The sequence below is a fragment of the Acanthochromis polyacanthus genome, chromosome 13, assembly GCF_021347895.1.
Source record: "Acanthochromis polyacanthus isolate Apoly-LR-REF ecotype Palm Island chromosome 13, KAUST_Apoly_ChrSc, whole genome shotgun sequence".
NCBI classification, from domain to species: Eukaryota; Metazoa; Chordata; class Actinopteri; family Pomacentridae; genus Acanthochromis; species Acanthochromis polyacanthus.
Window position 1 is genome coordinate 3,628,859 of NC_067125.1, and position 15,099 is coordinate 3,643,957.

Below are 15,099 nucleotides of genomic sequence, written 5' to 3' on the forward strand. Positions count from 1 at the left end.
AAGAAGAAGACAGAAGAAGACGAAGAAAACGTAGAAGATGACGAAGATGTCAACAAAGAAGAAGATGAAGACAAAGAGGAAGAAGACAAACAAGAAGAAAAGAAGCAAGAGAGAGGACGCAAGGAGAGAAAACAAGATGAGGAGACATAGAAGGAACAAGCGAATATGAGACATGGAGAGAAAACAAGAATGAGATGAGAGGAAGGAGACGAAACAAGAAAATGACAAATCAAGGAGAGTAAACAAGGAGATGAGGAGACAAGGACATAAGACTTGAAGAATAAACAACAATGTGGAGACGAGTGGAGTAAAGGACAAGATAAGGAGACAGAAAGGAAAAGGGAATGAAGGGAGACAAGGAGACAAGACCAGGACGTAGGAGTCAAGGAGATAAGAGAAGATAAGAGAAATGAAGGACCTGAAGAGACAAGAAGAAAAACAAGAAGGTAAGAAGAACTAGAAAGAGGAAACAAGGAGACAAACAAGGAGATGAGGAGACAAGGAGAATAAAAAAGGTGATATAGTGACTAGGAAAGTAAACAAAAAAATTAGGAGACAAAGAAGGTGAGATAAGAGAGAGAAAAAAGGAGGCGAGACAATGTGAGGAAAGATGAGACTAAAGGAGAAAATGGGACAAGAAGGAGGCAAGGAAAGAAAACGAGGAAATGAAGAGACAAGGGAGACGAAAAAAGAAGTTGAGGAGACAAGGAGAGATGTAAGAGTCAAAGAGAAGACACAAGAACACAGATCAGAAAACCAAAAGAGATGAGGAGACAAGGACAGGAAACAAGAGGTTGAGGAGACGATGAGATGACATCAGGAAATGAGGTGATATAGAAGGTAAACAAGGAGGTGAGACTACAAGGAAAGTAAGCAAATACACGAGGAAACAAATAGAGGACACACAGCGATAAACAAGACCAGGTCGTGAGAGGAGTAAACAGAAGGTGAGGTGATAAAGAAAGTAAACAAGATGAGACATTTAAGGACAGGAAACAACACAGTGAGGACGCAAGGAGAGAAAACAACGAACCCAGAAGACATCGTAGAGGAGATGAGGAAACAAGTAAATAAAAAAAGAAGTTGAAGACACAAGGAGAGGACATCAGAAGTTGAGGCTTCATCCTGTTTTTTCTACCTCAGTTTCTGCCTCTTTGCTCTTCCCATCTTCACTTCCTCCTTCCTCTTCTCCTCTTCTGTTCTTCCTTCCTTCTCGTCCCACATCAGTTCTGAACCAGAATCCACCTCCAGAGTTTTAGACTCATCTGGTCTCCTGACGTCTGCTTTAGATCCAGGGTGAGACTCCAGATCTTTAGAGGTTGTTAAAGGTTCCTCAGGATCTAGATCCAGTCTGATCAGACCTCCACCTTTCAGGGAGGCCTGGTTCTCCTCCTGCACCAGAAACCGCTTGGTGAGGCCTCCTCGGTCCTCAGTTCTAGGTTTGTGGACCTCTTCGTCGGCCTGAGCAGGAGACAGGTTTAGGTCTTGAAGTCCAGGTTCATCTCCAGAGGAGGCAGTGGTGGTTCTCTGGGGGGTCTGGGTTGGCTCTGGTTGGCCGAGATGGACCGAAATCTCAATGGGGTGGATGGAGGTCGGCGGACGTCCGGAAACAGAAAGCGTCACCATGGAGAACTGACAGCGGTAACCGTGGAAACCTCGTCTGCACACACAGATGTTGGACTGTCGACACAAAGCTCCATTATGGCAGGAAGGAGAACATCTGGCTGCAGGAAGAAGAACAAGAAGAAGAACGTTAAGGGAATAGTCTGAGCTGTTTGAGTTCCCAAGCTCTTCCTCTGTGGTGGTTTGACCTGAAACTAAGGAAAACAAGGAAGTAGAGTTGGTTTCAGTGTCGTCCAGCAGGGGGCAGCACAGACCTGCTAATAATGAACACCAACAGAACCAGAATCTGATTCACGGTCACACAGTTTCACATTTACAAATTTTGTTCTTATTTATAAAAGTAAACAACAGCGAGTAGACATAAATGGAGAACGATTAAGATTTTCTCTATTTTAATTATTTATATTATACTGAACATTATTTAAAGTTGAAAATCAATGAGGAGGGAAAACTTCAAAGGGGAATTACCTACTTGTGAGTTCATGAGTAGCTCAAATTTGACTTGTTTCACTGACACCTTGTCTCGCAAGCTAGCGACATCATAAACGTCAAGTTGTGCGTTTCTAAATGACATGAGCTACACCTCACCGCAAAAAATACTTTGACAACAATTCAACCAACAAGAAAGAATGTGAATTTGGAGGTAAAGTACATATACTGGATAGGTATTTATACATACAGTCACCAGCCACTTTATTAGGTACACCTGTTCCATTGCTTATCAACTCAAATAGCTAATCAGCCAATCACATGGCTGCATTTAGAAAACCTGCTGAAGTTCAAACCGAGCATCAGAATGAGGAAGAAAGGAGATTTTAGGTTGTTGGTGCCAGATGGGCTGGTCTGAGGACTTCAGAAACTGCTGATCTACTGAGATTTTCACACCCAAACATCTCCAGGGTTTACAGAGAACGGTATGAAAAGGAGAAAATATCCAGTGAGCTGTGTGGACCAACATGTATTTTTGATGTGAGAGGTCAGAGTAGAATGGGCAGACTGGTTGGAGATGGCAGTAACTCAAATAACCACTGGATACAACCAAGGAATGCAGAATACCATCTCTGAAACACAACAACCTTGAAGAAGATGTTCTACAGCAGCAGAAGACCACACTGGGTTCCACTCCTGTCAATTAAGAACAGGAAACTGAGGCTACAATTCACACAGACTCACCAAAACTGGACCATAGAAGACTGGAAGACCTGGTCTGATGAGTCTCCATTTCAGCTGTGATGGTCAGAATTTGGCGTGAACAACACGAAAGCGTGGATCCATAAAATTACACAAGAAAAAGAGATTGAAAATGACAAAAACGAAAGAAATAGATTACAAATGACAAAAAATTAGACAAAAATATAACAAAAACAGGTTGAAAATGAGAAAAAAATTTGGAAAAAACAACAAAGAGATTGAAAATGAGACAAAAATGGATTTTAAAAAAATGAGACAAAAAAACAACAGATTGAAAATGACAAAAAATGAGACAAAAAAAACAACAAAAATAGATTGAAAATGACGTGCAAAGTTAAAATTGGACATTTTTTCCGTCGCCAACATCGTAAACGTCCAGTTGTGTGTTTTTATTTGACATGAGCCACGCCTCACTGCAATAAATACTTTGAGAACAATTCAACCAACAAGAAAGAACGTGAACCTGGGTCCAGAGTAAATGCTGGATCTCCACTGGAGGTCAAAAGTTTGGAAGCCAGATCACAAACAGACCGGTTTCATTGGTGCAATAAAATAAAGATGATTATTAAATGAAGACTCATTCATCAGAATAGACTTACTATAATTATCAGATATTTGTATCTTGCTTCTTTACTCAGGTGTTGCTTGCTTTGGTAGTTATAGCTGGGATTTATTGGGATTTTTTGTCTGTAAACTCTCAAAAGCCAAAGAGCTAGAGTGAATAATTAAAACTGTGATTTCATTTTTACACTGAAGTTATGATTCTTGTAAATCTTCCCAACTCTAAAACTAAACCCTTCTTTTTTTGTGTCTGATTACTTCTATGTTTATCTAAAGGTAAATGTGCATATCAGTGAAAGCAAAGTCTGATCATGCAGTAAATACATTTTAAAACCCAAAGAATTCATGCTGGTTTTTAAGAAAGACATTGAGAACAGAAACTTGAAGTTGCTTCCAAACTTGTGGCCTGTCGTGCAGGAAGACATTTTACGTAAACGTGACAGACACCGAGTTGACAAATATCCATGCTAACTCAGCAATAAATACGTTTTCTGACATCATTTCTGCAGTTTTCATTCTCAGGAGAACCAACATTTGACCCTCTTTACTTTCCCAGAGGCTCTTTTCTTACTTCCTGAAACAAACTAATCTGCATTTTCTTTGTGCGTCTTTTTCAAACCGTCCAACAGAAACGCAGACGGACGGACCGATTCGACGGTTTTCTGTCCATTTGTTTGTGAGCTTCCAGACTGAAAACCCTTGGAGGACAATGCGACCGAACAGAGCAGCTTTAACGGCCCCTGAGCCTCAGACTGAGCCGAGTGTAAACGACGGCCTTCGCATTATTGTGTAGATCTACATGTGTGTAAGCCTCCAGACGGGAGGATAAATCGGTCTCCATTCACGAGTTTCCGCGTCACACTTCGAGCCTTTTAATCCCAACCTGAAAGAGACCATTTGAACCCGAGCGCCTCCTGCTAGTTAGATCCAATTACCGCTAATCAGCAGCAAGTATGCTATAGAGGGGAAAGACCTGAACATAAACACAGAAAATCCAACATTTACAGGCCTCCAGATCAACTTTTCTACTGATAGCACATGATTTAGTGGCAGATCCTCATCATTTTTCATGATAAAACACTTTAATCCGCCTGGGCTTCACATATCTGAGTGTTCCATAGATGAAAAGATTTGTGATTTCTAATTAGAAAATATAGAATTTTCTCAGCGATCTTTACCTAGAGGTCCTTAAATATCACTTCTACAAACAGAGCACACACTAAACTGCTCATTTGCTGATAATCTGCTCATCAAAAGGCACTAAAATTTTTACCGAATTCCCCAAACGCCTCAAATACAGGCTAAGCTACGAGCCTTCAAAGGAGCAACTTAAAGCATTTTAATGTCAGATTTACTAAGTGATCCTTTCTACTTGGATTATTCTCTTTGGACAGAGTTTAATAGGAGCAGAACGCACCGTAAACATCAATACCTATACCAAAATTGTGATTGCTTTTCATTTAATTTGTAGTCCTACTACTGTGTTTAGGTTTAGAGATATTTTTGGTTCCTCTGTAGGTGAACAACATCTTTAGAAACTAGGGCTGGCCCGAATACTGGTTTCTGGCCTCCGGATATTCGGGCCCTATTAAAGACGAATATCCGAATAGTCGTTCCCGTAACGTCCGAATTTAGCACCTGTTTCTGTTGACAAACACCTGAAATACAAGCATATAGAAGACAAAATCTATGCGTTTAACACCACTATTTCTGATTAGCAGCTAATTTTCAAAACAACCTGATCCATAATTGGGACTGATAATGTAGAGAACAGGGCAGAAAATGTCTAATATATGGTTTATAAATGTAAAAACTGATCGTGTCCTTTAGTTAGCTCCAGATGCTAACGTCTGTTTAGCAGAAACTAGAAGCTGCTTCTTGTTTTACTTCAACCTGAATCGGTTCCATGACAGAAAGCGGAAGTGAGCGGCTCTGCAGGTGACAATAAAATCCGCCGAGCTGCTGATCGGATCATAAATCAGCTCTGTGTCGACTCAGAAGTCTGAAGGAAAATCACACTTTCATGCATCTCAGACACCAGCTCACATCTGTATGGAGTCAGCAGCTGGATGATTGGATGGATGGATGGATGGATGGATGGATGGATGGATGGACCAGATAAAAACTGGTATGAAACCAGTTCAAAAGAAAGTCCAAAACCAGTTTAAAAGAAAATCTGAAAATACGCCCAAAAGATCCAAAACAATCAGGATTTTTTTCTAAACCAAGACTGAGTTTCTATCAAAACCAATTTCAAAAGGCCAAATACCAAGCCCAAAATCTGTTTAAAACAAAGTCTACAATTCAGACTACAAAAAGGTTCCAAACCAGGTTGAAACAATCAAAAAACCAAATCCGAAACCAAGTCTAAACCCTGGACCTAAACCAGTTGTATACAATGTCTAAAACAGTCTAAATCAGGGCTTAAAACCAGTTTGAAATGAGCAACACCAGGTCCAAAGCACTTCTAAAACAGTCAAAACTAAGTCTAAACTCCAGTCTGAAATGAGTTCAAAGACCAGCTTAGAAAAGTCCAAAACTAAGTCATAAACCAGTCCAAAACCAGTTTACATCAAAATACCAAAGATGGTTCAAAACCGGTTTAAAAGAGTGAAGAAACATATCTAAAACCAGGTAAAAACCAGTTTAAAAGTAGCATAAATCCAGCTGCAGACCAACACCACTCCTAAGAAGGTTAAGATGAGAAAATAATCAAACTATTTCCATAATCGATTAACAGGTTTGACTGATTTTTTTCTACTGAAAGTAAATTCTGTGAACCAGAATTGGTTCAATTTTTAGACTTCACATCTCCAGGACCAGATCAGTTCCAATATTTCACAGCTTTAGAATGATAAATGACAGAACATGATGAATATATTCAGTCTTTTAGTGATTTTGGGCTGAATTTTAAACGTAAAATCTTTTGAACTTGAAGCATTCAGGAGCAGCTCTTCATGCTGCTGACGTCCGGGTGAGTTTTATCGTTTCCTGTCAGAGAAACTTTAATACCTGCAGCGTTTCACGACGACATGAGGATAAAAATAAGACAGATGTGCCGGAAATCTGCTCCCATTTAAGACATGCCGGTCTGGATTTCAGCTCAGATTCACTGATATAATGCCCTTAATTTATCAGTTTATTCACAAATCTGAAGGAGAACATCAACTCTGTGTTCTGGTTCTGTGGACGATTTAGATCTAATAAGTCAAGTGACGTTGCATTATTCAATTATAGAACGACTGAAGCTGAAAACTACAATTATTTTCATTATCAACCAGACCTGCATCACTATTATTCTAAATTATTTAGTTTTTAAACTATCTCACTACACGTCGCTGTTTTTTATTATCATGCAGGTGTTTCTAAACAATATCTGGTCATTTATTTAGTTTAATAAATGATTGTTTGTCCTTTAAAATGTTAGAAACTGGCGAAAAAAATCTGCTTTTATTCACGTTTTAACCCTCATGTCGTCCTGCGGGTCAAATTGACCCGTTTTAAAGTTTGAAAATATGGGGAAAAAAACATTTCCACAGTGAAATTTCTAATGTCCACATTTTCAACATTTTTGGGAAATTTTTGAACATTTTTGCTAAAAAAACAAAACAAAGAAATGTTCAAAAAGTTTCCTAAAGAACATTCAAATAAAAATCAACCAAAATCCAGCGAATTTTGCTGGATTTTGTTTGTGAATGTTCAAGAACCTTTTTTCATATTTCTTTTTGGGGGATATTATTGGAATTTTCTTCTCGAAGTTTTTACAAATTTTTCTGAAATTTGGGGAATTTATTTGCTGAATTTTTGGATTTTTTTCAGACAAGGAAAAAGTATTTTTTGGTGCCTGTAAATGAGAACAGGAGGGTTAAATGTGTTTTAAAAATGCTGAGCTTCCATCTGTACAAAATGTAAAAATATGAATATTTGAGAAGCTTAATGTCGCCTTTAATGCCAAAAAAATCCACATTTCTTCTTAAAAACGGCTCCTTGTGTGTCGCTGCAGCCTCCAGGTGAGTGTTCAGGTGTTCTATTACTGCTGCTAGAACATGCTTACCTGCTCTAATGGACAAAAACACATTACTGTCCTCAGACTGCTGAACTGAAATGTTTAATTTTAGCTTTTATCTCGTTACAAAAAGCCCCTTCAGCTCTGATCGGTCCAAACAAAACCAGGTAACGTTGGTTAATAACTAAATAAAATACTTCAAATGAGAGTTTTCTGTTTTCTTTGAGAGTTTGCAGAAGTTTCCCGCAGAAGCAGCTTTCTAACACTGAAGGCACCTGTTCTCTGAGAGCGTTTAAAATGAGTCTCAAAGTCGTGAAGCTGCAGACGGACGTAAATCAAGCTGATGCAGGTAAAACAGAGTCCAGGTGTTTGTCTGGATGGAAACAGATGTTCTGGAGCGATAAATGACGTTAACTGAACCCAGCGGTGCTGTTACACCCGACACTGAGACGATTTTAGGTTCCACATGTGTAGAGTTTCAGGAATCCAAGTTACACAACAGGAGAATAAATGACCGATTTATCAGCTAAATGTTTTGTTGATTAAATGTCAGAAAATACTGAGAAAAACTCAGAATTCAAGCGATTGTTTTCAGACACTGAATCTGTAATGTTGAAAACAACGACAGGAAGCAAAGAAAATCTGAAAATATTTCAGTTAAAGAAGGAAAAATCTGCAGTATTTTAGATTTTTGATGTTAAAAAAGTCAGCAAAATTTATACTTTAGTTTATCCATTTCTAAGTTGGCATTTCCAAAGTATTACCAACATTTTCTATCTTTTATATGCACATTTAAAAGCATCAACATGTCATGAAAAAAATAGAATGTTTTATATTTATGTCAATTTGTTGTAAAATGGATTCATTTCTTTTTTCCATTATATCATTTTACTTTGGAAACTGCTTTTTTTTAATGGATTTTTCAACAAGAATAAAACCCTAAAATACAGCCAGACTTCCCTCTTAAACCTCATCCATCTGATCAAAAAGCCTCCTGAGTGTTTCTACCTTCGTGTTTCAGGCGTTTCTACTTTTTAAACCTGCAGTTTGATCCAAAGCAGATGGCGGTTTGTACTCACGTTTGGTGCATCTCTTGGTTTTGGGTGACAGACTCCAGCCGACGCAGCATCGATCTCCACAAACGCGAGGTCTGCAGAGAGAAAAACACCAGGAATTATCCAGTACCGGCCCTGACAGAACATCACAAACTGCTGCTGGTCTAAAGCCTCCAAATGTTCCCAGCAGACCGAGAGCCCATCGGCCTTCTGGGAAAAGCAGCGAGCTCACAGATGAACCTCCATCAAAGTGACGCATCGACGCGACTTCACAGCCGAGTGCGACAGGAAGTGTGTCGGAAACGTGCCAATAGGCTCATCTGTAAGCAAACAGCTGATCGACGGCGTCAGCAGACGTCTGGACCAGATTCACACATCCACAGCCCAGATGGACAAGACGCTGCAAAACCAATTTAAAACAAGTCCTAAACCGAGTCCAAAACCCTCTGTAACTAAGAAGTCCAGCTCTAAAACCAGAACATAAACATTCAGAACCACTGAGTCTAAATCCAGATTATTGCGATAAACTTTGGAGTTGCAACAAAAACAACAGGATCAATTAGGGTTGGGCGATATGGCCAAAAAATAAAATCTCAATGTTTTTAGTCATCTTGGACGATTACGATTTTAATCGATTTTTGTTGTTTCTTTGCGGTCTGTTTGCTATGGCTAGTGCTAGCCATGCCGCACTCCCGTAGCTGCAGCACTCTTCCCATTCTTTAGGATGCCTCTGCTGGAGGTGCTGAAAGAGGTTAGTTGTGCTGCTACTTTCAATTCAATTCAATTTTATTTATATAGCGTCAATTACAGTCAACTCGTCTCAAGACGCTTTACAGAACCCATATGCCTGACCCCCAGAGCAAGCCCAAAGGCGACAGTGGCAACGAAAACACCCTTTTAACAGGGAAGAAACCTCGAGCAGAACCCGGCTCTATATAGGGGGGACCCATCTGCCTGCTGGCCGGGCGGGTTGAGAAGGACAGAAGAGGGCAAGGGGGAGGGATGGGAGAAGAGGGAGGGGTGGGAAAGCAAGGAAAACACAACACACATTTGGATACATGCATGACAGGATATGTGACACAGACAAAGTATAAGCTAACATTGAAAACTGACTCATAGTTTACTCTGATGATGTACGGCTCTGACATTAAACATACTCCATATATAGCTAGCAGTAAAATTCAAACAGTATGTAAGTTAGCATAACAGTATAGTGAAGGCAATGCAGAGTTGACTGGTGGAAAAAGGGAGTTGGAAGCAGAGGGCTGGAGGAAGGTCAGCAGCAGCATCCCACAGTGGACATGATGGAGACTGGACCAGCTGGTGGAACATCAACCGCAGATCTGAAGCATCCAGCTCTGGGACCAGGGACACTCGGAGAAATAGCACAGGGGGAAACAGAGTGAATGTACTGCAATAACGGTATACATATTAAATGTAAAGATAGAGAGAGAAGGGCTCAGTGTGTCAAGAAAAGTCCCCCAGCAGCCTATAGGCCTATAGCAGCATGACTAGAGGCAGAACGAAGGGACGACCACTCTTCGTTTTCACAGTACTTTTGCAAACCTTGCACATGACTGTAGTCTGCTCTGTGTCAGTCTTGTCAAAGCCGAACCACTTCCATATAATCGATGTAACATGAGGCCCTTTTCTAGCGACCAACTCTTCGTCTGCTGTTCTGTCCGCCATGACGGTGGTGTGAGTGTTTTGGTGGAAGGAGATGAGAGGCGGAAGCAAACGCCAGTGCACAAGTCGTGAAAGGCAGAAGAAGAATCTGTATTGTTATATGTTTAAGCTGGACTCGATTTTATGGTTTGGCAAATTTTCAAATCGTTAGGTTTTAAAAAGGCGAATTAATCGAATTAATTTGATTTATCGCGCGGTCCCAGGATCAATTATCAAAGTAGGTTCAGGTTTGGTGTCTTTACAGCAGCTTAAAGTCAAAAGCATCCTAACTTCCTGTTTAGTGTGTGAAACTGTTAGAAACACTGCAGTCAGTCAGTTTGAATCCTCCGTCTCTTGGATTCTTTGACCTTCTGTCTTTCTTCAGACGGAACAATGTCTCCGTTAAACTGGTCTCCATGTGAAAGGACTCGGTGCAGTTTTGGGCTCCACAGTGTCGAAGCCGTTTGTTAACTGTAGCCGGCTGAGTCCGGAGGATTTAATCATTACTCACAGTGTCCTGGTCGTATTGTGGCAGCAGAGGAGGCCCCAGCAGGACCAGGGCGTCCAAACACAGCTAGACATCAGCATTCACACAGACCGACCGGTCCCGACCCGAATCCAGATCTGCATCTCAGCAGAGACGCCTTCAGATCAACACATTCAGGCTGTCTGAGGCTAAAGGCGACCATCCAGAGGAAAAACTGAAATGTTCTGTAGGTTCAATCCTAATTTAAGTTCGAAAGACGGAGAACAACTTTTAAAACCTTCACCACAACGCTCAAAACCTGACATATCTGTACAAGATCTGCTGGAATCTGTGAAATTGTCTTAATTTTTGAGTAAACTGATTAAAAAGCAAAAACAGAAAATAGTGGAAAATGCCTGTTTCCTACAGATCAGAGCAGCACCTTAAGATGTTGTGTTTAATTCAACCAAAAACATTCAATTTATCTTCATGTGATCGAACAAAGAAAAAAAAAAGATCCAATCCTCATTTTTAAGACGCTAAAAACAAAGTCTGGTTCAGTCCTGAACTCCAAGCAGCACTTTCTGGATGTTTTAGTCTCATGTTTCTTCATTCTGGTTAATTTTTCACTGCAGTATAAAGTCTTGAAGCTCTACGGAAACAGAAAAACCATGAAGAAGGAGAGACTCTGCTCATCTACAGAATGATGTTTCACCATGCTGAATGTATCTCCAACAACTAGCTCCTCTGTTCACGGTTTCTGAGCCATGCTGCATTTATTTATTAATCCAGTAGCTTTGATTAGTTTAATGATTGTCATTTCTTCCTGTTTTTACAGTTTCAGGCTGATAAATGGAGCCATTCTGGTGCTTTTTAAAACATATTCTGCTTTTCAGACCCACCAGTTTGGGGTTCATCAGGTTAAATCTGTCTGAAGCAGCAGTTTGTTCTTCAAAAGCGGCTTCGTTGTTCCACAGCTGCTCTTTGAAGTCTCCGTTTGCTTCCTACACTCTCAGACAGCCTCAGCTTCAAACAAGAGTTCTGCTTTGGTGTGCAGACCAACACTGAGAAAAATGTTGATTTCCACTCTGAGGATTTTATCTTCACACAGAAAACTTTGTCTCTGCAGAGGATTCAGTGGATCAGACGAGAAATGGCAGAAATCAAGACAAAAGGACTGAAAGAAACAATTCAAATAATTAGACGAATGTTTGCTTCGATTCATCGTCTGGATGGAAAACAAATCTACTCCCAATGATCCCACCACCATGCTTCACATCATGATGCTGCCTCCACCATGCTTCACAGTGTTGATGGTGTGTTTGTGATGATGTTCAGTGTCCATCAAACATCATCTAGTCTGATGGACATAAAGCTCCATCCTGGTCTCCTCAGACCAAAGAACCTTCTTCCAGGTGTCTTCAGAGTCTCCACATGTCTTCTGGTGAACTCTAGTTCAGATTTAATTGGAGCTTTTTCCATCAGAATGTTTCTCTTTGTCTCCATAAAGCTTTGACTGGTGAAGAACAGACAACAGTTGTTGGATGAACAGTCTGAAGCTGGAACTCCTTCAAAGGAGTCATAGAGTCTTGGTGGCCTCCCTCTCTAGTCTCTCAGGTCTTGAGGACGTCCTGTTCTAGTCAGATTTATTCATGTTCCATCTTCCTTCCATTTCTTAATGATGGATTTAACTGGACTCCAAGAGATCTTCAGGAACTTGGCAATGTTCAAACTTTTCAACAAGCTTTTCTCAGAGTTTCTTGGAGTTCTTTAGTCTTCATAGTGTAGTTCTATCCAGGAGGACTGATCCATCAGAGACTGGACCTTCAGATCCAGGAGTCCTTCTGCTGTAATCACTGACGTTAGATCATCTTTATTCTACTAACTGTTCACAGGGTTCTTGCCAGCGCATTTCAGCGTAACGGGCCGTTACGACAGCGTAACGGGCCGTTACGCTGTCAGTTTAAAAGATTGCGCTGTGATTAGGGCCACTACGCTGTTATTTTGACAGTTTTATCGACTGGGTGCCTATCTAGGTTAATTTATGTCTCCCCACCTCAGCCGTACTTTCCTGTAGATTGACTCGTTCCCGTCTAAAATTAAGAGTGGCTTCCAATCTCGGGGTTACAATTAGCATGTCTCGGCTGTTTCCGTGATGCCATGTATGGTGAATAGTGACCTAAATCACGAGCATTTGGAGCATCTGCATGACGCTCATTGGCTGACATCTGGGCCGGGCGCTCGTGAGATTTAATGAAGGCTGTTGCGCATACGGGAAGACTTGCCGTTACACTGTAAAAAAAAATCCTGGCGAGGAGCCTGGTTCACTTCTAGAACCAACTGGCTGCACCTGAGTTGAATTATTTGATGTTACTTTGCAAAAATGAGATTTCACTTTATAGTAAATTCTTTTCCAAAAAATTACTGAAACTGACCATGATTCAATGTTGAAAAGCAATAAACCTGGAAACCTTCCAACAGGGGTGAATGCTTTCAAAAGACACCGTATCTGTCTGTGCAGAACCTTCGACATCTGGATTGTGGTGCCACAGACACTGAGATTACATGTTTAGAGCAGAAACACCTTGAGTTCTGCTAATTTGTTCCATGTTTCAGTGAAAGTCTGTCAGAGCGAGGAGGTAAAGTCAACAAGCTCTTTGGTCTTTTCAAACACGTTCATACAAACAGGCCTGCTTTTCCTTCTTAAGTCTGCTACACACACACACACACACACACACACACACACACACACACACACACACACACACACACACACGCACGCACGCACGCACGCACACACACAAAGCTCAGTCAGTTCACAGGGTTTAGGATCAGACACACTGATCTGAACTCGGTGTTTGTGTTGACTTTGCATCCATCACTTGACTGTCAGTCAGACTTGCACTTAAGGACCTACACAAAACCACAAAAAGACACAAAACAACCAAAAAGACAAAACTAACGAGAAGATGATGTGCAGAAACCCTTCAAATAACCACAAAACCTCCACAAACAGAAAACACGAAGCAAAACAACAACAAAGGGACAAAACCAAAGAGAAAGTGATGCAAAAGCACTTCAAATATGTACAAAACTTCATGAAGACACCAAAGAACCACAAAACTACGCAAAACAACCACAAAAAGACCCCAAACAACCACAAAAAGTCCAAAACCCTTCTACAAATGGACACAAAACAACCACAAAGACACAAAACAACCTCAGTGAGACAAAACTAACGAGGAAGTGCTAATACGAACAAAACGTCACAGAAAGATGCAAAACAACCTACAAAGAAACACTAAACCACCCAAAAAGATGCAAAACCTCCATGAAGACACAGAATGTTGAAGAAAAACAAAAAATAACCACAAAGACACACAAAACAACCATAAAAAGGAACTAAATAACCACAAAAGACATAAAATTAGACACAAAACAATGCTCCAAAGACAGACACAATGCCATCTTAATGAAACAAAACTAACGAGAAAGTGATGCAAAAACACTTCAAATCTGCAAACAAGCTCTAAAAAAAGACAGAAAACAACCACAAAGAGACGCAAAATGACCACAAAAAGACACAAAATGACAACAAAAGCATGCAAAACATTCACAAAAAGACATTAAAACACTACAAGGAGACAAAACTAACGAGACGGTGATGTGAGAGCCCTTCAACTAGCCACCAAACCTCTACAAAAACACACAACTACCTCAAAAACACATTAAATAACCACAAAAAGACAGAAAACACACACAGTTAAGATACCAAATAACCACAAACAAAAATAACAAACGGTTGAAACAGCTCAAAAAGATGAAAGACAACACAGAAAAATCCACCACAAAGTCACAAAAAACTGTTTCAGAAACACAAAACCATCAGGAGGAGATGCAGAGTCACCTCAAAGACACACAAAAATAACCACAAACAAATGGGGAAAAACACATCTCATAGAAATGTTAAACCACCTCAGAGACACAACAACGCGTCCCACTTTGAATTAACCCCAAAGAAAAGCTAAATAACCATGAAAACATGACAAAACCCTTCTAAACCATCACAAAGAGACATAAAACTACTTCACAAATGAAAAATCTGACTACAATAAGGAGCTGAATAACAACAAAAAGAATCGGAACAACTTTAAAATTATGCAAACCCATTTCAGAAAGTTAAATTATAATTATTTCACTGAGCTTTTAACTTCTTTGTATTTATGTTAGTTTAATTTGAGGTTTTATATTTCATTCGTGAGGATTTTCTTCATCTTATCACAACTTTCCACCGGACTTCGTAAAGTTCTCACCCGCTCAGAGCTGCTCTCCTCCGGCTGCTGTCCTCCAGCCGCGGAGGGCTCGTCGCTCTGCTACCGCCGTCCCGGCCCCTGCGCCGGGACCCGCCGGGGTGCAGGGCTCCGTGTCCGGGCTGAGGAGGCTGCGGAGCGGCGGAGTGGAGGCTGAAGATCCAGAGGAGGAGCAGAGAGAACCGCATGTTGGGTCGAAGAGTATCAGCAGCAACTCGCATC

The 15,099-nt window shown here is 40.6% G+C and overlaps 1 protein-coding gene across 1 annotated transcript in view; it reads right to left on the minus strand.

Annotated features, from left to right (window-relative positions):
• Positions 1–15,099, minus strand: part of LOC110972596 (latent-transforming growth factor beta-binding protein 2) — a 64,700-nt gene extending 49,601 nt beyond the window's left edge. Inside the window, 3 exon segments of the mRNA XM_051958228.1 lie at positions 1,139–1,724; positions 8,461–8,531; positions 14,881–15,099. Coding sequence (XP_051814188.1) covers positions 1,139–1,724; positions 8,461–8,531; positions 14,881–15,098 — 875 coding nt within the window. The 5' untranslated portion in view covers position 15,099.